The 23,040-nt window shown below is 43.2% G+C and overlaps 2 protein-coding genes across 3 annotated transcripts in view; both read left to right on the forward strand.

Moving 5' to 3' along the window:
• The window catches only part of LOC134851053 (malate dehydrogenase, mitochondrial-like), a 340,885-nt gene that overhangs the window by 311,329 nt on the left and 6,516 nt on the right, over nt 1-23,040 (forward strand). The window contains exon 2 of one of the 2 annotated variants that reach the window (XM_063866953.1): nt 21,188-21,427. The exons of the other annotated variant lie outside the window; for it this stretch is intronic. Within the exon in view, the coding sequence (XP_063723023.1) occupies nt 21,194-21,427 (234 nt within the window). The 5' untranslated portion in view covers nt 21,188-21,193. The remainder of the gene's footprint in view (nt 1-21,187; nt 21,428-23,040) is intronic. 2 annotated transcript variants of the gene reach the window in all.
• LOC134851054 (retinal rod rhodopsin-sensitive cGMP 3',5'-cyclic phosphodiesterase subunit delta-like) overlaps nt 1-23,040 on the forward strand; it is a 150,830-nt gene that overhangs the window by 91,302 nt on the left and 36,488 nt on the right. The gene's annotated exons all lie outside the window — the stretch shown is intronic.

The following is a 23,040-nucleotide window of genomic DNA, read 5'->3' on the forward strand; positions in this document are numbered from 1 at the left end:
TGGTTATTGAAATTCGCCGCTGCCATGTCGGGGTTTGCTATTTTTGCATACAGCTAATCTTCGCTCATCGCCTCACGTAGCACATTCTGCTCTCACCAATTGAGTGTGCTCCAGTACACTGCTGAAATGAGGTCCAGGTGCAACACAGACCTCCTATAGGCTTCTAACTTTGCGTCAGGGAACGCGAATGTCACTGCTGGAGGGTATATCACCGTCACAAACTCGCTGACGCTCCTGATCAATGCCATGGGATCTGCGCTCATAGCTAGGCATAAGTAGGTGAGTAGGGGCAGGCCCCTTATCTAACGTTCTCCTGTACCAAAACAATTATTTTGTAACAGATAATAGATTAGTTTGTCTTAAATCCAGCATTTTAGTCCAAGAGACTGTAGACGTTTTCATGTCAATTTTTTTCACGTTCTCACTCAACTGCTCGGGGTGGCGCGTTAAATTCATCACTTATCCTAATTTTCCATGCGTTATTGCAATCAGAGTCAAAAGTTCGTCCAGTCGGAGATTCTGTACGGCTGGTCTCTTTCTGAAATATTTTGATCGGAACGTAACAAAGAGTTCCAGGATAACCAACATAGATAGTTCCATAACGGCCTTGCAGAATTCCCGTAATAGATAGCGAGACAGTCCTGGGTAATTTTTCACCAGAAAGGACATGTTCTCAACGCTTTTAACATGCTATTCGTCCTCTCAAAACCTACTTTTTTGTCACGTTCTCTGTCGAGAATGCCTCGAGTGTTATCTGGCACATCCTGTCTACGAACTCCGCTGATTTGTCTCCTTCGCTTTCCGCCAAATTCATTTCTTCTACTAGGTGAGCGTGGGTCTTCGCAATCATCGGTGGGCCCCGCTCGAAAGCCAAGGAGTATATGGCCAATGTGGCTATTCGAGGATTCAAACGCAGCCATTTATTTGCCTCCGGTTTCGTTTGCAAAGCCATAGCTCTCAAATGAGCTTTCGTTTTTTTGGCGTTCGTTCTGCCACTGTGGACTTTCTGTTTTCCTCGACCTCCATTTCTCTAAACCACAGGTCAATTGACATCTCCAGACCTCCTCCATAAAAGCAACTCTGTCCATATCACACTCTGTCCATTTCGTGATCCCGGTGATGAATTTCCCAATCTTTTTCTTGCAGGGTTCCCAAGAGAGGTACTCTATTTTTATTTTGCGTGTGATTCCGTTAAAAGTCTTTTGTAGTAGTATCAATCTTGCCAGGAGAGCTGCTCTCCGGCTAGCTATGGGCTGCATTCATGAAGGCTGAGGGAGGATCCAGCAGGAAAATTTCAACTTCCGCTGCTTCAATCGTCCCTGCCAACGTTTTTGTTCCTTCGGCAGACCTGAGACCTGTCTACAAACTCCGCTGATTTGTCTCCTTCGCTTTCCGCCAAATTCATTTCTTCTACTAGGTGAGCGTGGGTCTTCGCAATCATCGCTGGGCCCCGCTCGAAAGCGAAAGAGTCTATGGCCGACTTTCTGTTTTCCTCGTCCAGAAAGTTGAAGTCCACGCGAGACGCACCACCTACTGAGGCTTTGTCGCCATCCTTTCCCGCTTGGTCGGGATTCTGCTCGACTGGTTTTTCTGGTTGACGGTCTTCTTGCTCTTCATCGTGTCTTTGTGCACTCTTACCCGACCCCGAAGGTCCTTCCTCATAACTCATTGCTTCGACTGAAAGCTTTGGCATGACTAGCTCACCTGCTGGCCGGTCTTCACGTTCTCCGTATCTTATCACGACTTCTTCACAAGCAAAGAGCGCTAGAGCAGTCCTAGTCAGCAGCTTCCCATTTATTGCCAACTCTGGCCTCACATTCATGATTATCAGTGCAGCTTTCTGCAAATTTTCTTTGCATCTCATCATGGTTGGCGCCAGGTCCAACTTAACCCATTCTTCCTCGAATCTTCCGGGTTTCGTAGTGGTTGCATTGGTCATCCTTCTCCTCGTTGACTCATCCACATATGCAAACTGCGTTTACTGCTCCACGGCAGCATTTCTGCTTATGCTTTGCCCAGCTTTGCCCTCTTTCTGTCGGTGGTATCGAACGCTTTCAACCTGGGAGTGTGTACTATGATGTCTCCCCTGAGCAGCATCCTATGGATTAAGGGAAATTCGATTGTTTCTTCTGGTAGTCTTCTTTTGCCCTGTCTTCAGTTTTTTCCTCATTTTCTGGTGGTAGGCTATTAGTCGAGGATTTCTTGTTTTTTTTTGCCATTTGTTTTACCGTAAGGTCTCAGGTTCCAGAGCTTTGGTAACATTGAGACACCCTCTGCCCCCTTTGCCTATTCGATCGCGGAAGTGGTTATTGAAATTCGCCGCTGCCATGTCGGGGTTTGCTATTTTTGCATACAGCTAATCTTCGCTCATCGCCTCACGTAGCACATTCTGCTCTCACCAATTGAGTGTGCTCCAGTACACTGCTGAAATGAGGTCCAGGTGCAACACAGACCTCCTATAGGCTTCTAACTTTGCGTCAGGGAACGCGAATGTCACTGCTGGAGGGTATATCACCGTCACAAACTCGCTGACGCTCCTGATCAATGCCATGGGATCTGCGCTCATAGCTAGGCATAAGTAGGTGAGTAGGGGCAGGCCCCTTATCTAACGTTCTCCTGTACCAAAACAATTATTTTGTAACAGATAATAGATTAGTTTGTCTTAAATCCAGCATTTTAGTCCAAGAGACTGTAGACGTTTTCATGTCAATTTTTTTCACGTTCTCACTCAACTGCTCGGGGTGGCGCGTTAAATTCATCACTTCTCCTAATTTTCCATGCGTTATTGCAATCAGAGTCAAAATTTCGTCCAGTCGGAGATTCTGTACGGCTGGTCTCTTTCTGAAATATTTTGATCGGAACGTAACAAAGAGTTCCAGGATAACCACGATAGATAGTTCCATAACGGCCTTGCAGAATTCCCGTAATAGATAGCGAGACAGTCCTGGGTAAATTTTCACCAGAAAGGACATGTTCTCAACGCTTTTAACATGCTATTCGTCCTCTCAAAACCTACTTCTTTTGTCACGTTCTCTGTCGAGAATGCCTCGAGTGTTATCTGGCACATCCTGTCTACGAACTCCGCTGATTTGTCTCCTTCGCTTTCCGCCAAATTCATTTCTTCTACTAGGTGAGCGTGGGTCTTCGCAATCATCGGTGGGCCCCGCTCGAAAGCGAAGGAGTCTATGGCCAATGTTGCTTTTCGAGGATTCAAACGCAGCCATTTATTTGCCTCCGGTTTTGTTTGCAAAGCCATAGCTCTCAAATGAGCTTTCGTTTTTTTGGCGTTCGTTCTGCCACTGTGGACCCTCTGTTTTCCTCGACCTCCATTTCTCTAAACCACAGGTCAATTGACATCTCCAGACCTCCTCCATAAACGCAACTCTGTCCATATCACACTCTGTCCATTTCGTGATCCCGGTGACGAATTTCCCAATCTTCTTCTTGCAGGGTTCCCAAGAGAGGTACTCTATTTTTATTTTGCGTGAGATTCCGTTAAAAGTCTTTTGTAGTAGTATCAATCTTGCCAGGAGAGCTGATCTCCGGCTAGCTATGGGCTGCATTCATGAAGGCTGAGGGAGGATCCAGCAGGAAAATTTCATCTTCCGCTGCTTCAATCGTCCCTGCCAACGTTTTTGTTCCTTCGGCAGACCTGAGACCTGTCTACAAACTCCGCTGATTTGTCTCCTTCGCTTTCCGCCAAATTCATTTCTTCTACTAGGTGAGCGTGGGCCTTCGCAATCATCGGTGGGCCCCGCTCGAAAGCGAAGGAGTCTATGGCCAATGTTGCTATTCGAGGATTCAAGCGCAGCCATTTATTTGCCTCCGGTTTTGTTTGCAAAGCCATAGCTCTCAAATGAGCTTTCGTTTTTTTGGCGTTCGTTCTGCCACTGTGGACCCTCTGTTTTCCTCGACCTCCATTTCTCTAAACCACAGGTCAATTGACATCTCCAGACCTCCTCCATAAAAGCAACTCTGTCCATATCACACTCTGTCCATTTCGTGATCCCGGTGATGAATTTCCCAATCTTTTTCTTGCAGGGTTCCCAAGAGAGGTACTCTATTTTTATTTTGCGTGAGATTCCGTTAAAAGTCTTTTGTAGTAGTATCAATCTTGCCAGGAGAGCTGCTCTCCGGCTAGCTATGGGCTGCATTCATGAAGGCTGAGGGAGGATCCAGCAGGAAAATTTCATCTTCCGCTGCTTCAATCGTCCCTGCCAACGTTTTTGTTCCTTCGGCAGACCTGAGACCTGTCTACAAACTCCGCTGATTTGTCTCCTTCGCTTTCCGCCAAATTCATTTGTTCTACTAGGTGAGCGTGGGTCTTCGCAATCATCGCTGGGCCCCGCTCGAAAGCGAAAGAGTCTATGGCCGACTTTCTGTTTTCCTCGTCCAGAAAGTTGAAGTCCACGCGAGACGCACCACCTACTGAGGCTTTGTCGCCATCCTTTCCCGCTTGTTCGGGATTCTGCTCGACTGGTTTTTCTGGTTGACGGTATTCTTGCTCTTCATCGTGTCTTTGTGCACTCTTACCCGACCCCGAAGGTCCTTCCTCATAACTCATTGCTTCGACTGAAAGCTTTGGCATGACTAGCTCACCTGCTGGCCGGTCTTCACGTTCTCCGTATCTTATCACGACTTCTTCACAAGCAAAGGGCGCTAGAGCAGTCCTAGTCAGCAGCTTCCCATTTATTGCCAACTCTGGCCTCACATTCATGATTATCAGTGCAGCTTTCTGCAAATTTGCTTTGCATCTCATCATGGTTGGCGCCAGGTCCAACTTAACCCATTCTTCCTCGAATCTTCCGGGTTTCGTAGTGGTTGCATTGGTCATCCTTCTCCTCGTTGACTCATCCACATATGCAAACTGCGTTTACTGCTCCACGGCAGCATTTCTGCTTATGCTTTGCCCAGCTTTGCCCTCTTTCTCTCGGTGGTATCGAACGCTTTCAACCTGGGAGTGTGTACTATGATGTCTCCCCTGAGCAGCATCCTATGGATTAAGGGAAATTCGATTGTTTCTTCTGGTAGTCTTCTTTTGCCCTGTCTTCAGTTTTTTCCTCATTTTCTGGTGGCTATTAGTCGAGGATTTCTTGTTTTTTTGCCATTTGTTTTACCGTAAGGTCTCAGGTTCCAGAGCTTTGGGAACATTGAGACACCCTCTGCCCCCTTTGCCTATTCGATCGCGGAAGTGGTTATTGAAATTCGCCGCTGCCATGTCGGGGTTTGCTATTTTTGCATACAGCTAATCTTCGCTCATCGCCTCACGTAGCACATTCTGCTCTCACCAATTGAGTGTGCTCCAGTACACTGCTGAAATGAGGTCCAGGTGCAACACAGACCTCCTGTAGGCTTCTAACTTTGCGTCAGGGAACGCGAACATCACTGCTGGAGCGTATATCACCGTCACAAACTCGCTGACGCTCCTGATCAATGCTATGGGATCTGCGCTCATAGCTAGGCATAAGTAGGTGAGTAGGGGCAGGTCCCTTATCTAACGTTCTCCTGTACCAAAACAATTATTTTGTAACAGATAATAGATTAGTTTGTCTTAAATCCAGCATTTTAGTCCAAGAGACTGTAGACGTTTTCATGTCAATTTTTTTCACGTTCTCACTCAACTGCTCGGGGTGGCGCGTTAAACTCATCACTTCTCCTAATTTTCCATGCGTTATTGCAATCAGAGTCAAAAGTTCGTCCAGTCGGAGATTCTGTACGGCTGGTCTCTTTCTGAAATATTTTGATCGGAACGTAACAAAGAGTTCCAGGATAACCACGATAGATAGTTCCATAACGGCCTTGCAGAATTCCCGTAATAGATAGCGAGACAGTCCTGGGTAAATTTTCACCAGAAAGGACATGTTCTCAACGCTTTTAACATGCTATTGGTCCTCTCAAAACCTACTTCTTTTGTCACGTTCTCTGTCGAGAATGCCTCGAGTGTTATCTGGCACATCCTGTCTACGAACTCCGCTGATTTGTCTCCTTCGCTTTCCGCCAAATTCATTTCTTCTACTAGGTGAGCGTGGGTCTTCGCAATCATCGGTGGGCCCCGCTCGAAAGCGAAAGAGTCTATGGCCAATCTTGCTATAAGAGGATTCAAACGCAGCCATTTATTTGCCTCCGGTTTCGTTTGCAAAGCCATAGCTCTCAAATGAGCTTTCGTTTTTTTGGCGTTCGTTCTGCCACTGTGGACTTTCTGTTTTCCTCGACCTCCATTTCTCTGAACCACAGGTCAATTGACATCACTACTATGACTTAATGATCATCATCGAATCCTGGCTTAATCTTGAGCTGCCTGCTGAAATTGGGCAGTTCCCATTCCAACACTTCGTCTAACACAAGCATGTGTATTGAATGATCTTTCAATCCTCTGATGGCGTTTGAGATATCTGAAAACACTGCAAGCAATACTGACCGAAGTTGTCTCAGATTCCTTGTTTCCACTTCGCGATTTGTGGCAGGTTTGATCACATCAGATTTCTCTTCTGACCAAACACGAATTTCAATCCGTCCGAGAGGTGTGCAATTCCCGAGGATAACACTAAAACTGGCTTCGGAGTTATCTTCTGGAACCCGCCTTCTTTCAACACGTCCTCAACCTCGCCTACGGACTCCAGAACGTCTTTGATTGCAGGCCACACCGCAGCTTCTGCCGTTGCTGGGTCTCTGAGTCTGCTCAGGAGACCTCTGCTGTGAAAGTGATCATTGATGCCGGCAAAAACGATCGTTATCGGAATCATCACTGTTTGCTGTTGAGCCCGATTGCCATTTATATGGATTGCATCCAATTATCACGTCGAGCCAGAACAAGGACTTGGAGGTGTTCACAAAGTCCGAGCTCACAATCACTAGTATCTTCGCCTTTAACATTTCTGCGTTGTCGTAGGCAGCGAAGATGATCTTGTCTACTTTGAACTTCAATTAGTTCTGCATCACCTTCTTGTGTTACTTGCTTCGGATAAGCTTTCTCCTTCAAATAAGCTGGAGGCGCTCATACCTGTTTAAACATCCTCACATGTTGCCCAGTGGGTGCCCGTTTTGTCGATAATCTTCCCGGTCTCTCCTCTCTGGTTTGCTCGCTGTGATTCTTCCCTACATCTTGCAATGGTTCGGCATTCACAGGACTCATGGTGTTGTTAGAGGCGTTTCCTCAAGGTCAGCGAACCGTAATGCTGTCGTAGAGCTGTAGTTGATTTATGCCGCTATCAACCAGTCCACTCCTACGATCGAGTAAAGTCCATTTACTGTCAATCTCGCGCCATTCAGCATTCTCATTGCGTCAGCTGCAAATCCTGCTGTCTGAAGGTTCAATTCCAGTAAATCCTGCTTGCATATGTGCCAAGGAGAAGGCATTGTTCTTGACCACATCAGGGAATTTCTATCTGGACGTTGCTCTACTTGCTCGCACTCGTCGTCGTATTGGATCTGGAGGTGCCTGAGGTCCCGTCCGTCTGATTAACTGGTCCTAATCTTAGTCGGGGATGATTGGTCCTTCTCGCTGGTGCTTCACCCTGTCGATCTAATAAGTCTCACTTTTTTTCTTGAGCTCTGCATTACTTGCGGAACGGCTGGGATTGATCCCAAGCGTGTCTCCAGATTAAGCGGCACAAAAGATGAAATTGCCGGCACGATAGTCGCTTCATCACCGTAGTGATCTATGAGGTTCTCAAGTTCAGCAACACTCTCACTAGACCATCGCTCAATATCAAATGTGACGCTCCTATGGGTGATTGCTGCGTGTTCATCTCTGGTCTCCAAGTTGATCTAGTGAAACAAGCTTGCATGTCTGTCTGTCTGTCTGTCTCCAGGATCCTGGGAAGCTGTGTTTGATCTGATTAATCTTCTGTATGTCTAGCCCACGCGACAATTTCTTTATCCGCATCTCCCTGATCTTCCTCTTTGTCATTGTAGCAGCTCCTATCCTCCTTAACAATTCTGAGAAGAGCTCTACTCTGCCAGTATCATAAATTGTTCCATAGGGTGCAGTCACCACAGAACCTAGCGCAATCCTGATGGCCATGAGTTGACCAGCGGCTTCCACTAGCTGCCTCTTCGTTTTTCCCACAACTGGATCACCTAGAGTGTCGCTTGGGTCCCGCATTGTCACTCCACCGAGTCCAGTTGGGACTGGCACTTCCATTGTTTGACTTAGTTCGCAAGGCATCAGAAGCTCCATCAGCAATCGCATACGGGGAACGCGTCCTGCTGGTAACGGTCGTTCAGTTTTTGCTATTCCAAATTGTTCAGTTTGCTCCTTATACTCCTGCCTCACGCATTATATCTCGTGTCCTTAATTTTTATTGCAGTCCCCAAACAGTCTCCTCCACATATCTCTATCTTCTTTGGTTCTGGCCAAGGTTTCCTTCACTCGGTCCAACTCCTGTCTCGTCTCGATCAGATCTTCGAGTAGAGGCATCGAGGAGTGGCTGGGAGAGGCATCTTTCCAGGTTGGTACGTCCTCCTGATGCCAAACCGGGATTCGTGCGCCGAATCCCTCCCAAGAGCGCTCCTTTTATCCATATCATAACCCACCGACTTGGGCGTTCCAACACTCCTGGCTTGCCCTAAGCTAAGCTGCCATCAGGAAGACTTCCGTGGGGCTGTCCCCACGGTTATCCAGCCATAGGATGTTCGTCAGAGCAGCCGCCATTATGACTACATCCGGGTCATCCTGGGCGCAGTCTGTTTCCAGTTCTCTACGATAGAGCTCGTCTATGACTGGCCCCACGTAGACCTCGGCTAAATCCATCAGTTCATCAAGATTGTCCATTCTAGAGCGTTTCGTTTACTGAATACGATAAATTGACTTCGCAACAAATTGAAGATCAAAAATTAAATTGATCAATCAGGATCTAGAAACAAGGTCAAGACTATCTCATCTGTCATCATTGCGCCAAATTCATATTAAAACATATTTAAAAAGATTTTGATCTGAAGATTTATTAAAATTCAATTCAATCTAAAACTTTGGAAACTGATCTAAGTTAGAAATATTGTTGGAGCATTTTTGGTCACTAGCCCTTTCAAACCCAAGATTCTAATAACCTAATAACAAAAAAAATTTCACATCCTACGCTCAACCTACACTCAACCTAAACTCAGATAGTGTTTTTTATGTAATTATATTTCATTGTTAGTATCCGAAAAGATTACATGTATCATCGCGTACAGCTGCCGAGGAAGCAGTCGTTCTCTATTGGGGTCATACACCGTAAGAGACAGTTCTTTCACTCCACTTTCCACGAAGAAATCTCTTGGTCTCGTCAGGGAAAAAACCAAATCTTCAGGATCCATGTGCACGTTTTGCTTCTCCGTTGCCCTCGTCAACAAGAAGCATAAGCACTTCCCTGAGATCTTCGGAGCCGCTTATGGCAAAGCCACTACACCCTCTATTCCTGGTCGTTGCTTCCATAAAAACTCTGTTTTTGTACTGTCTACTAAAATCGGCTGCTAATGCTGTTCTAAAACTCGTGTCCGCGGTGATAGCTATTGCACACGTCCTGTCCGCATAAATAAAAGCACTGTCTGTTAGTATTAAACTAGTTGAGTTTTCACTTGGCAAGTTAAAATATGACTCTACTACTCTTCCTATGTCTGGTTCCCTAGGCTTTCATCTGTTTCTGTCTCTAAATCACCTATTTCTCTTGTAATTTTGAATTTTATTTATATATAATTTTTCAGGGTCGGTAAGATCTACCCCCGTCCCCGGACAAAAACATCCATCGACGTCCTCGTCGATCATATACCGGATATTAAGTTAAGGTTGGACGCAGTAATGAACAGTGGCCCTTTCTGTGCTGCCCAGCAAGGATCATGTATGTCTTTTTGTATTTCATACTCTCGCGGTCTACGTCCTGAATCGTAACACTGGTTTATCTAGGGTCTGACGTCAGTTTGATCAATCACTCCAATACGCGCAGGTTCGTCAATTTTTGCTTGTAAGTCTGCTGCTGTTCGTCGTCAAATTCAACTTCAATTTCAGACCGATCGTCGATCCATTCTTCGGATTACACTTCTTTGCGGGTCTTGTCCTGTCCTTTTTTAATGTCTGGGTCGAAAAAGGTAGATCTGGTTCCATGTTCTTGGGAACTTCTATCTGCTCGAGATTTTTCCAGTCCTCTTCTGCATAGGGTAAAATTTCTTCATCCGCCTAAATTATATCATTAGGATTCTGATCTAAAGGGCTTGTTCATTCTTCCAGTGTCTCATTCTCATCGTAATTTTCACTGGTGCCTTTCTCATTGACTTTGCAAGCAGGGTCAATCATCAAGTAATCAACCTCCTCCTTGGCTTCAGGTATACACCAGTCTTCTGTATATGAGCTATGTGGTTCAATGTTTTCAAAGTTCGCAGTTCGGCCGTTACTCAGTCTGTAGATACGTCCCCTCTGATGGACTTCCGTTATCATGAATGGTCCACTCCATTTCTTTAGGAGTTTCTTCGTTCCCTTCGGTGGGATAACTTGCTGAAAAACCCACACGTAGTCTCCTACTAAGTAAGTTTTTGCACCAGTTGTTTTCTAATCAAACTTCTTCCTCTGCCTCGCCTGAGCTTGTTGTGTATTGCATCTACGAAAAATCGTTTAGCTCCTGCTGACGTCTGATCCCATCTCTTACAGAGACTTATGGTGACGTCTTCTTTCCTTCATACTCCAGTTAAAGGAAAGTCAGGGGTATGTCCAGTGAGTATCATGTGAGGCCTATCACCTGTGGTGGAAAATTGCGTACTGTTGTAAGCTCCCATTACTTGTGGCAAATATCTATCCAAATCAGTCATGTATAGGTAACGATACACCTTCAACATCGAAACCGCAGTGCTATTTGTTGTTCTACTAAGCCAATCGTCTGGGATGGTAACTCATAGAGCGGGTCTGGGCTACATGAGAACGTCTTATGAGCTCCTTAGTAAGCTCCCCCACAAAAGCAGTTTTACTGTCTGATCGGAATGTCATCGGGCACCCGTGTCTGGATATCCAAATATTGATCAGATGATTGCACGTCTCCTCATCTGAGGATGTTATGCAGGCACATGCTCTCAATACTTTTTGAAGTGGTCCATCATCTCAAAGACCTGCTTGTAACCCTTGTCTGTCATACATATCTTCTGATGATCAATCTGCATCACTTCTTTGAACTCGGATAACTCGATTGACTGTAATGGGAATCGCAATTTGGAAGGATCTTTCACTTGTTGGCATGACCGACATGCAGTCACCCACTTCTCGCATGCTTTTTTCGTTCCAGGCAAACCAAAGCGTTTCAAGATCCTCTGACAAACTTTATCGAGTCCTTCAAGTCCCATCTGATTATGTGACCTGAATAAGAAAACCCGTTTGATAGATTTGCGGCAACACTATCGCGCTAAATTTGCACAGGAACTTGTCCTCTTCTCTCATTTTGCATGCAACGGTCCCACCCTTTTTCAGATATAACCGTCCATCCTTCTGCATATAGTACTTTCTCAAGATCCGGTAGCTATCTTCTTCCAGATATCCTTTTTCTGTTGCCCCATTTTTGATCCACCTTTTCAAGCTATTTGTCATTAGCTAATTTCTCTGCATTCTTAGTAAGTCCGAGAGTCTGTATCTCGCCTTCATGTATGTCATATTCCATTTTAACACACCAAATCTTTGGCAATGACTTTGTGTCCTGTTTGAATGATTCGGGGTCAATTCTGACTACTTCCTTTTGCGGTAATAGGCTCATCAAACGTTTTGACACCGTTATCATCTCCAAGTCATCTGCCGCGTTATCAAAGTCTTTATCACTCGGAAACTGGTAATGATCACTAGCAGGGTCTTGATACACCTCCCTGTCCAAGTCTCCTGCCCGAGTGTCCACCAGCAATGTGTGGATCGCCAACTCTGTTAATTCAGATCCTGCTGAATTCCTGCCTGATTAGGTGTCAACTTTCATTTTCCTCGAGGTTTGGTCAACAGATGAGTGTAAGATTCTGATGTGCATGATCTACTCATCAATCTAAGCTCCCCGTACAAAATCTCCGGACCAAATTTTGTCCACCTGGTCTTGCCCATCCGCAAATCCGCTTTCTTCAGTGTCCGACTCCCCGGACAATTTTTTTTGCTCCGAGTTTTTTTACTCGACTTTTATCAGTCGTTGATCAGGCGCCTCAAAAGTGACTGTCTTCTTCTGAGTCCCGATCTCTGGTTCTTTCGTCTTATACGATGTTCTCATTAAAATGCTTTGAGGAATTGAGGAAACTAGTTGCTGAACCTTTGTCCTACAATCTCTTTAATTTTCCTTGTTTAGCGTCTTGATGGTGTTATGCGTACTCTCGCACTGACTGTCAACGATGCCATGGCTGCTGTCCATTCAGGATCATCTATTGTCAATTCTCATTCCAATAATCAACCCAGCATCCGCATCACTTCTGGCGAGACTTGCACCCTTTTATCTAGCAATTTGTAAGTAATATTAGGTAAGCGTCCTTTGTGGTCACCGCTTTCAGGTAGCAAAATAGTAGCTGTCACCTTTTCTCTTTGGCCATGACAATCCCACAAACTCAAGGTGACTTCAAGGATTCTATCATGTCGTATTCGAGCAGCATTTTTATTTCCGCTCGCCACGCCTCCTCCCTGTGAGAATAGCGTCTTCTTATATTTCGATCTCGTGCTCGCCGAAATTACAACAACCAATATCGGCTTTATATTTTGAAAAAACATCTGCTGGATTTAAAACTGAGTTTAGCAACTCAAACTCTCCCTCCCCTATATTGCCTACTAAATATTCTATCTCCGGCAGAACTGGTTTATTAAACTCTAACTCATATAACGAGGGGGTTTCGGAAAATTCGAGCATCTCGATAAGCCGTCATCTCTTTCAAATTTCTTTGAGTATATTTTTAAAAAAGATTTCAATTCATTAATCTTTTTTAAAGACAAAACTTCATTTGCGTGAGTTGGACAGTCGTATATTCGATGCTTCTTCAGGTTCGGCGTTTCTTCATAGTCCGATCTCATTAGCAAAGTGTAGCCCAATTTCGTTCCACGGTGGATTGAAACCGTTGTGTCCAGTGTATTCAAAAAAACACTCGCACACAGCCCGTTTCCTGTGACGTAAAAGTTCCGGCCTAAAACCACCGAACTTTGACTGTTTGGGTCTGGTACCAGACAGAACTGCTTAGTATCACTCAAGGGGTCTAATTTTCGCATCCTAAAAATTGCTACTACTGCCTGCCTGGGCTGCAATTTTTTTTCTGTCTAAAAAATTTATATCTTGTTCTCATCACTTATTATTCTATTTACTTGTTGCTTAGAATACTTCCTGTCTGGGTTCCTAATCTTTATCAGTCCATTATTGAGGTCTGACATCACTTCGAATTTTCTGACGAAAACACGACCCAGGATGAACTGATCCGAGTCATCCAGATTCTTCACCACGATAAAACTCATCCATAAGTTCCGTCCTCCCATCTGGAGGACAATTATTGGAGTTCTGCTGGCGAAGTAGATAGCTCCGCGATTGGCGGCAGCCAATCTTAAGTTCGTGGGTATCAGGTCTTCCTTGGTGAAATCCATCCTTTCTTATGTCTTCATCGACAATACACTGACTAGTGCTCCTCTGCCTAGGAAGCCTGTTACTCCGATTTTCTTTCTATCGATGTCTAGCAGATGTGCAGTCATATCTGCTTGCGATCCAATGTGTACCGCATCTTGTTCCATCATGGCGTCATGGCCAATTCTACGGACCTTCAGATCTTCTCGACCAAAATATATCTGTCCTATTTGGTCATTATCTGTCGTGACGTAAGTCACGGTATAAATACTAATCCCATCCGCATTGAGCATCACTTGATATGGTCCGTTGAACTTCCACGTTACGCCGTGTAGTTTCAATCTTCGAGTGCGACCCGCCGTTAACAAGACTGACACAGCGCTCAGATCAGTGCGTGGCTCTGCCTGTCTCAGATAATCGGCATTAATGTCAACTGCATCATGGTGAACTACGAAGGTCTACTCAGATTCCTAATTACCTGATGATCTGCCAACGAGGCGGTCGACTGTATCCTGCTTCTTTGTGGCACCATCCCTTCATGATCAAACTTCTCGCTGCCTTCGTTGCTACTACTTCGGATACTTCAAAGGCATTGAGTTCATCCTGAGTTATTTCGTTCTCCAGTTCAAACTTGACCTTTTGTTCAATTTTCCTTGTCTTCAACTCCTGTCGAACTCTATTCAGGCATCTCTTGCTGCTGCTTTAATTCTTAAGTAGCCGGTCTTAAAGTCGTTAGCTGCGGTTTCAGGCACTGTTTCATTCTTTTCTTCTAGCACGACTTGCATGTTCTTCGTAGCCAGCTCCTGCGGTTTCTCTTTCCTCCGTGCTCCCCCTCGCTCCTCAAGCGTGCTTTGCTGGCTTTAACGCCTGACAAAGCCTCGTCATGCCTTTGGTGCTTGTTTTCCGCCACAGCATCGCAAAAATGTTGGCAATCTGATTTAAAATGACCCTCCAGGTTTCGAAAGAAACAACTGGTGCCGAATTTTGCAATCACTCCTCTCATAAAATTCTTATGTTCGATTTCTGACGCGTCTCTATGTTCGAGGGTAAAACCAATCGCTGTCATGCCCTGTTTATAGGTTGGGCATGCTGATACATGATTGTCTGTGGAACTGCATTTTTCACAAGAGCGTCTCTTGTCCATGTCATCCCTGGGAGTTTACCAGTTATTACCTTGGCTTACATGTTCATTGTTAAAGTTGCCGTAATTGTTTCTAAAATAGCCTGATCTCATCGGAGGCTTCAGCAATATATATTCCTTGGACTTCAGTCGCAGCCCTTCCATCGTAGGTGCTTTCGTTGAAAGAGATGTGTAGCCTTCTTCACACCATCAATGAACTTAGAAGCTACTGCCAAGTTCATCCTGATGTTTGACTCTCTCGGTTGACTACGACTTCTCAGCATTTCTAAGTCATCCAAGAATTTGTCTATGGTTTCATCTTCACGTTGCCTTCGTTTCTCGAAGTGCATCATTGCTTGTTGCCCTTGCACTCTCGAGCCGAAGCGATTCAACAGTATCTCGAAGATTTTCTCAGCTGTGTGCCGCTGATATTGCTTTTTGGCCATCACGCAATTCAGGGCTGTACCTACAAGTTTCTAGTGAGTGCAGTGCATTTTTTTCTTTCTGTCAAATCTTCTTCCCTAAAATGCAGCTTCGTGACTGTTATCCAGGTATCTATAGAACTGTAAGATTCATCCTTATAACACCTTGGTTTCTTGAACACCTTTTCAGGTTTCTCGCTGCACTCATTGGTCCTAGACAACCTTGTAAGAAAATTCTCTTCAGGGGATCGACCGCTCTGGCTATTGATGTTGCTTCCAGTGTAAATCCCGCCTGATCGTTCATGTCTGTTGTTCGAGGCTCTGGAACTTCCCTCCTGTCCGAGTAGCTGGGCTGAGTTCTTCTCTAGTTCGAGTGAATCCAGTTTGCCGAACCACCTTTTCCATTCGCATGTGCGTCTCGCGTGGGTCGTTTGTTCGAGATTGGCCTAGTGCCAAAAGAGCCTCCTCGGATATTCGTGGGAATTCTACGCTGGTGACTCCCAGTGATGTTGCTGGATGAGTTACCCCTTCCTCTTGTGGACCCATAGGTCCATCCTCTGTTTGGATGCTCGTTGAAGTTCAGTCTCGGCTCTCTGATAGCCTCTCTCGAGTGTGTTCCTTCATTTCTAGATCCGCTCCTATTCCCAGGAGGCCATTCAATCTATCCGTTATGGTCTGAGTGAATCTTTCAATCATTGCGTCAATCCTGGTATCGAGAGTCTCAATAGTTTGCTCTTGTTGACTCCGAAGTTGCTCCAGGTCAGCCCTCAATCGTTTCTCTCTCTCTCTCTCTCTCTTCAGCTTCACGCGTCATTCCCGACAAGTTTCTGGACAAGTGCTCATCGGTCCTTTCCTTTAAGCGTTTTTCGCTTTTACTCACCTCCTGTCTATTGCGATTTATTTCATCCCGAAGCTTTCTTTCTCATTATGAGCTGATCTTTCTAGTTCACTCATTCTTATTGACATCTATTCATTCTGTTCACTCATACTATCCACAACCCTGGTGAATGCTTCTTCCATTGATGCTCCATTGTCCACCAATGGAGTCACTATTGGTGGCGTCACCTTGTTCGTGCTGGGCAGTTTAGTGCTGGTCGAAACTCGCGCTCTTCCTCTCTGTCTCGAAGGTCACTCATAAAACGCCTCTAGTTCCCCTAGTGTGGTTCCTGATCTGTTTAACCTAGTCGATTCTGATTGCATGTCCGAATTGGTCATTTTCATGAACTCTCTTGACTGTTGTAATCCATCAGTAGTTTATGGTCTCTCAGAACCATATCGATCTATATCTTTTTTCGTATTTGAGGGTGTTTCGTTTTCCTGAGTCGAACTACTCAAGCTGACTTGAGGCTCAGAGTCATCAATTTCTCTGTTATCTTCATATTCTTCTTAGGTGTCGACTTCATCGCCAGTTCTCGCTCCCAAGGTCAACGAAAAGAAATTTCTCAAAATGTCCTTTCCTCTTTACGAGAACGATGAAGACGTTGCCGTTTTCTCAGTCACCCCACGCATCATGGTATTGTCAGTAGGTGAGCCCCCTACTACCGGGTTTTCGTACGAAATGTCGCACAGTTCCGACATTTCATCTCGATCAAGAGTCCCGGTCGAAATAACGAAATTGTAGCCCTGTTCTACGGGAGTATATTCACTCGTTATTCTCCTGATCCCATTTCCCTCGCTTCCGCGTGCAGCTCAAATTTCACGCAGAGCGGGTTTCGGATGAATCTCTACTTGCCCAACTTTGCTCTTTTGTCTTCTGAAACATTTTGACTCCTCGTTTCAACCATTCCTCCTGAAAACTTCTTCCCTTTCTTGTTCCAGGTCTTCTTGGTTATTTCCACATAAAGATCATTCATTGATTTCCTTTGTTTCTTCCGTATAAATTTCCCAGAGATTTCACTTAACTTAGGTACCTTCGACTGGTCTAGATTCAGCTTAATCTAATGCTTTTTTACTGCTCACTCACCTGAATCACTTGCTGCCGTGATTGTTGCCTGACAACTGATATTAATACATCACAAAAATATCCAAAAATTTTACCTAACGAGTAATCACGAATCTTCTTAAACTATAACACAGTACAGCGTATTTCTAAATTATGCATAGCAATTGTAATTTAGTTGTTGGAATAAAAGCTAGCACAGTCTGATGATGTCAAATTCTTTAAAAGACAGTGCACTCTCAACCCAATCAAAAATAATTAATGAACATGATTTTAAAAAAATTTTGAAGAAAAAAAATCAAAAACCTATGTGTACTGCGATCGTTTTGTCGCAATTTAATAATCGAACTGGTTTCTAAATATAGAACCTTCACTGTTTAGTGCCGCTCTAAACAGACAAAACTTGAGGGCAAAAAATTTCTCTCATATGGGCGACTATCATCCACCGACTTCTGTGTTAACTATCTGCCTTTGGATTGCCCGAGCTAGACCTTCTAAAACTCGCAAGGCAACCGCGCTTCCAAAAACTAGTTTTGAATTCATATCCAAATAAATCAGTGTCGACTTTTGTTTTCGGTTAGACCTCTCCAGGCTCAGACCGTTTTGGTTTTACTACGGTCTTTTCAGTTTATTACCAGTTACCAGTTTATTCACTGATTTCCTGTCTTTTTTGGTCTGCCTATTTTTCCTAATATCCTAAAACTATTCACTAAATGTTTTGTCATCGTTTGCGTTAGTAAAAAAATTATTTTCTTAGACCCCTCCCGATTGGCAGAACCGGTCCTTGAACCCTTCCGAATTGGCAAAATAGGACCGCTCCGAATTATGAACCCTCCGGAATGGCAAATAACAGGACCCCTCTGATGTGAGACCCCTCCGGATAGGCAAAATATGACCATTCCGGATTGGCAAAAATTGGGACCCCTCCGAATTGGGAACCTTATGGATTGCCAAAATTAGGACCCTTTCGAATTGGGAATACTCTGAGTTGAAAAAAAAAACAGGACTACTTCGAATTGGGACCCCTCCGGATAGGCAAATTATGACCCTTCTGATGAGTTGTCAAAAAGGTCCAAAAAGGTAAACCGAGGCCCTTCCGGATATGTTCTTAGAGCCTATTAAGCAAAATCAACTAACCAGGAATGGTTCGTTTTGGCTTCCGACTCCTCCGGATTTAGGCTAAGCTGCTTATTCAAAAATTTCCCTTAATTGTGAGGGGTGTTTTAGCGAGCCTGTTTCCGATGACTGTCGTTTTCTAGGCTCCCTAACTATTCCTTATAGTCGAGAACAATTTAAAAAGTCCTTAAGCAACCGTCGCTACCTTTTGATAGGGGTTTAAGGGCTTTACAAAAAAAATCGTGAAAGGTCCACATTCGAAAACCGCGGTTTTGCCAAATTAATCTGACAATTATTTAATGCTTAATTTTTTCAAAAAACAATTGGCTCACGTATAAACAATTGACTCAGGATTGATGAATCCACTAAATCAAACTCGTTAAGTTCAATTGCTGGGGAAATTTGCAACTCGGTGGAGGATCACTACAGTGCAGTCACTGTCGAGCCCCCACAATTTGATATCGTACCTTCTGTACCAAAAAGAATACAAAACTTGTTAACGAAACCCAGCAGTCGGTTGTTGTTGTCCTTGAGACTCTTCTTGCTGCTCCTTGCATTGCTTACAGGCTCATCTTCACTTCCAACCACTTCACACTTCTGGGTTGAGCGGAATTTAGCGTTGACGTGATTAAATGCTCAAAAAACCCTTTAGTACAACAACAGAAAAAGTCAACAGTTTTGATCGAAACAATCCTGTTCGATTTAAATGCCTCTAACAACACTTGATCTAACAACAACAAATGGGAGGGTCGGATCAGATCTCGTCTACGGAGATGATTTCTACTGATATTGTACTTTTGTACTGTTTCTCGTTTTTCCGATTATTTTAAAAAATATTTCTTGGCTTGTTCTTTGATGTTGTATATCCTTAACTTTTTTTGGTCATATACCGCCCTGGAAACGACGAGACGACCGATCCCCATATCCTTCACGATACAAGAATTTTCGGTCTTAAATAGGTTAAAAAGCTAAGTCGCGGAATCCGGATGGCTTCCGCGGACGGAAATACCTTCCCGGCTCTTGGTTAAAGGACTTATTTAGAGCATCCGCTCGGCGCGGAATATTTGTTAACGGGTCTGCGATTATGATGCTAGAAGAGTAAGACCCAGGAGCACCATAAAAACCCTTCGCCAGGAAGTATATAACAACGGAAAATAAAGCTAGGTCCTAAAACGACTGGCTAGCGTCCAAACGCAGCTTCACATGCTTTTAACCGTCTCTACCAAAGCCAGTTCGGTGTTTAATCCAATAACATCGGGTCGACAAAATTGTTACAATTTAAAGGCTATCGGCCAGACCGCGCTAAATAACATAGTCACATGCAAAAATAGTGAGCTCCTGGCTGGGTCTTAGTATCTCCAGACCACGACGTCAGTCCTAAAAACTTTACTTAATTATAAAATTACTTTTTTTTCAGAAGATAGAAATTATCATATTCATCGGAGATTAATCAACCCTTTCCCTCAGCTCCTAGTTTCTCTTATTCTGGAAAATGAATTAGATGTTAATTAAATTTCGCTTAAAGACATTCCAGAAGGCATTAAGTTGTTTGAAACTCAGTTCACCGTCTTCTAAGACTCTTTCGGATTTGTAGTCTTCAGCGCCGGGACGAGATGCAGTCTAGACTATCGGCCTTACCGATTGACAGTGTCAGCACAATCGTCTTTCCGGAATGATCTCGGATCTTCACGCTCGTTTTTCTAATTTTTTTTCTGCTTAGTTCAGCGTCCTGTGTTTTTCTGACTCTCTAAAATCGTTCTTCTGAAGTTTGCGGTTTTTTAGTTGTCGCGAAATCCCAAAGTCGTAACAAGTCTTTACAACCGAACGAAATTATAAAATTTTACAAGTCAATCAAAACCGACCTCTCCCATATCGTTCATAAAAGCAAATTTCCCTGAACTGTTGCAGATAGAAATTCGTTGCTGATATGCATTTCAGCTCATTCTGTTCGAATGTTACAAATGTTAACGAAAGCTAGGTAAAATTCGTTTGTCTGATGGCCTTAGATGGGGACCGATCGTTTAGCAGACCAATTTTTTAGCATGAAAAATGAGTATTTTAGCAGACCAACGTAAAAAAGTGACGGGTAATTGATTGACAGACTCGAAAAGACGTTCAGTCTGCGGCCAAGCTTTCCCAATTAAGTCAATTATCTCGCGATTTGTCAACAAAACTATCAACTTTAAAATTAACAGGCTAAATTTGCGGCAATCAAGGAGTTACACGCACAATAACACTCGTGTTGAGTTGAAGCGCAGCGGAGCTAGCGGTCGCTATTCGCCAGCGCTGCAATCGAAGTTAGCTATCACACTTAATAATTGTTCTGCGTCTGCTAAAAAAACCGGTCTGCTATAAAACCGGTCTGCTAAAATCCCTAGCACCGCCTTAAATCTATAACACATTGCTAAGACCTTAAACAGACCAAAAGTCAGCTGTATAGGTCGAGACGGTAGAGGTAGAAAAAGCATATAATTAAGGTAACTGGCGTCAGCCAGTCGTCAAAATTGATTTTTCTATCTCCCGTCGCTGTATAATTTCCGGGTGATTATTACATTCCTTCACTTGATACTTTCCTTTACACTTCCTATTTTTATGAAACTGTGACTGAGGGAAATGATAAAGGACTGCTGTTACCATAATGATTTTTGACCTGATATACCTTTTAAAAACAAAAAATATAAAAGAAAGCAATAAAAAACGTTTTTTCCCTTTCAGTTTTGAAATTTCGATTTTTGCTGATTGCAAACGAATCAAAAAGTATATATGCCATTACTACGGTGTGAAAAGTCTTCCTCTTTTACCACAAATAATTCATTTGACAGGTTGGAAAATCTCAATAAAGCTGTTGTGAGTTATACAGGTTAGAGAATGGCTAAATCGTGAACCAACTCATGAAAAAAAAATTGATTTTTTTCCGCTAAAAATATGAAATATTTTGCCTTTTTTTAAATTTTTTTTATTTATTCCTGGCGTATAATTGTCGCACGTCGTGCGAAGCTCAGCTTCGCCTCTGTGCTACAAAAGTCGCAAGTGAAAATAAATATAAGTTTTGCTTTAGATTGTAACTCTTTTAAGGGTGATGGCTACGCGATCGCTAACAGAAGTTTTTATTTTAATGCGAAATAATTCGATTCAGCATCGTCAATTCTACTCAAAAACAGTTGATGAGTCTACAGTCACAGATCGAACAGCTTTGGTAGCTGACGCGGAGAAAAATTTTGGCAGTAGAGTTCCTAATGGAACTCCGCCTGAGTGGTCGGACACAGTTGAAGATGTGCAATATAATGTTTCCAAGATACAGCAACGGTTAAAAGTAAGTAGTGCGCAGGTCATAAATTGTGCAATATAGTGTTTCCAAGATACAAAACGGTGAAAAGTAGGTAGTGCGCAGGTCATAAATTGTGCAATATAGTGTTTCCAAGATACAAAACGGTTAAATTTACTTAAGAATTTGTAATAAATAATGAAATTAACAAGAAACATACACACATGTACGAAATAGAAAGGGAGGAAAACTACTGAAGAGCCGATCACTAATCAGCTACTTGTCATCACAATTTCCTAACCTAACGTCTACGATGCCACCAATTTGTCAATTTCGATCACAAAAATAATGTGTTGAAATTTTTCCAGAGACTTTAAAGATATTGTTTTTGTTGAGAGATCTTTGATATAAAGTTATCTAACTATTATGCGTAAAAAGTTTTCTGGCCGTATCACTTGATCATGCGAAAAGTGTTCCAATTGTTAATCCGACCATTGAATAATGGTAAACTTTGCATTCGAATGTGTTTTAGTTTCTTTTTTTGTTTTCCAAGTAGAATCAGGTACCACTAGTAATTATCGGAATAGGACGAGTCATATATAATTTTAAAGCCTTTTCACTCGTGATTCGAACGACACTCAAGAATCTCAAAAAGTTGTTCCAGTGTCAAGAAAAACCTGTTTAAAACTTTTGAGCTTTAGTCTAAATTCTAGCGAGTAAAGCGAGCGAGTAGCATTCTGTACTTTGGTGCTGCCAGAGTACTCTCAGGAGTTGTAAGTCTTGCATCCAAATATGACTACTCAAATAATTGTAGTTTTCCAGATTTGACGTTTTAGTGTTTTTATTAGAAAATTTTCGGAAAAATTAAATTTAAAAAGTTTCACACAATATGAAATTCTCAACCATGTTGTTGGGTACCTTGAGGGTGCTTTCAGGAGTTGCAAATCTTGTGAAGTTTACAAAAAACTTAAACAAAAAAAGTTACAAAATTTGAAACTCCTTATTTGTTGAAGAAGCAACCTTATTGTCAGCGCATCTCGCGAATCTTGCCTCTAACTATGAAACTTAGGTTTATTTCGGGAAACTTAAGTTAAGAAAAGTTCACGGAATTTGAAATTCCCAACCCTATAGTAGGGTGCTCTCAGGTTACTCTCAGTGATTGCAAATGTTGCCTCCAAATTTCTCCAGAGGCCCTTTAAGTTTTCAAGATGACGCTTTTATGGTTTTTCAAATTTGGAATTAAATTTTATTTTGATAAAATTTGAAATTACCAACCCTGTAATTGGGTGGTGTCAGAGTACACTAAAAGGCTGCAGATCTTGTTTCCAATATATGACGTTTTTCATGAGTTGTCTAAAAATCGAAGCACCGAAGGTGCGTTAAACGCTAGTTCATTTTGATATGTTCCATATTCTTAAGGTTCCCTCTTGTTTTTGTTAAATTTCCTTCTTCCCCGCTTGACAGGATTCTTCGGTTTATTACACTTTCGAGCGAAATGTGTTAGTACGAGCCTTCTTCTTTTCTAACCTAGCTCGCAAATAAAAGAGTTCATTAAAGGTGTTCAGATATTTGTAGGCACTTTTGCTATAATCACGATATTTAGTCTTGGAAATTTGATAGGATCTGCTTTATTTGTGGCTAGTAATTGACATTTATTAAGC

The sequence above is a fragment of the Symsagittifera roscoffensis genome, chromosome 7 (assembly GCF_963678635.1).
Source record: "Symsagittifera roscoffensis chromosome 7, txSymRosc1.1, whole genome shotgun sequence".
In the NCBI taxonomy this organism is placed as follows: Eukaryota; Metazoa; Xenacoelomorpha; order Acoela; family Convolutidae; genus Symsagittifera; species Symsagittifera roscoffensis.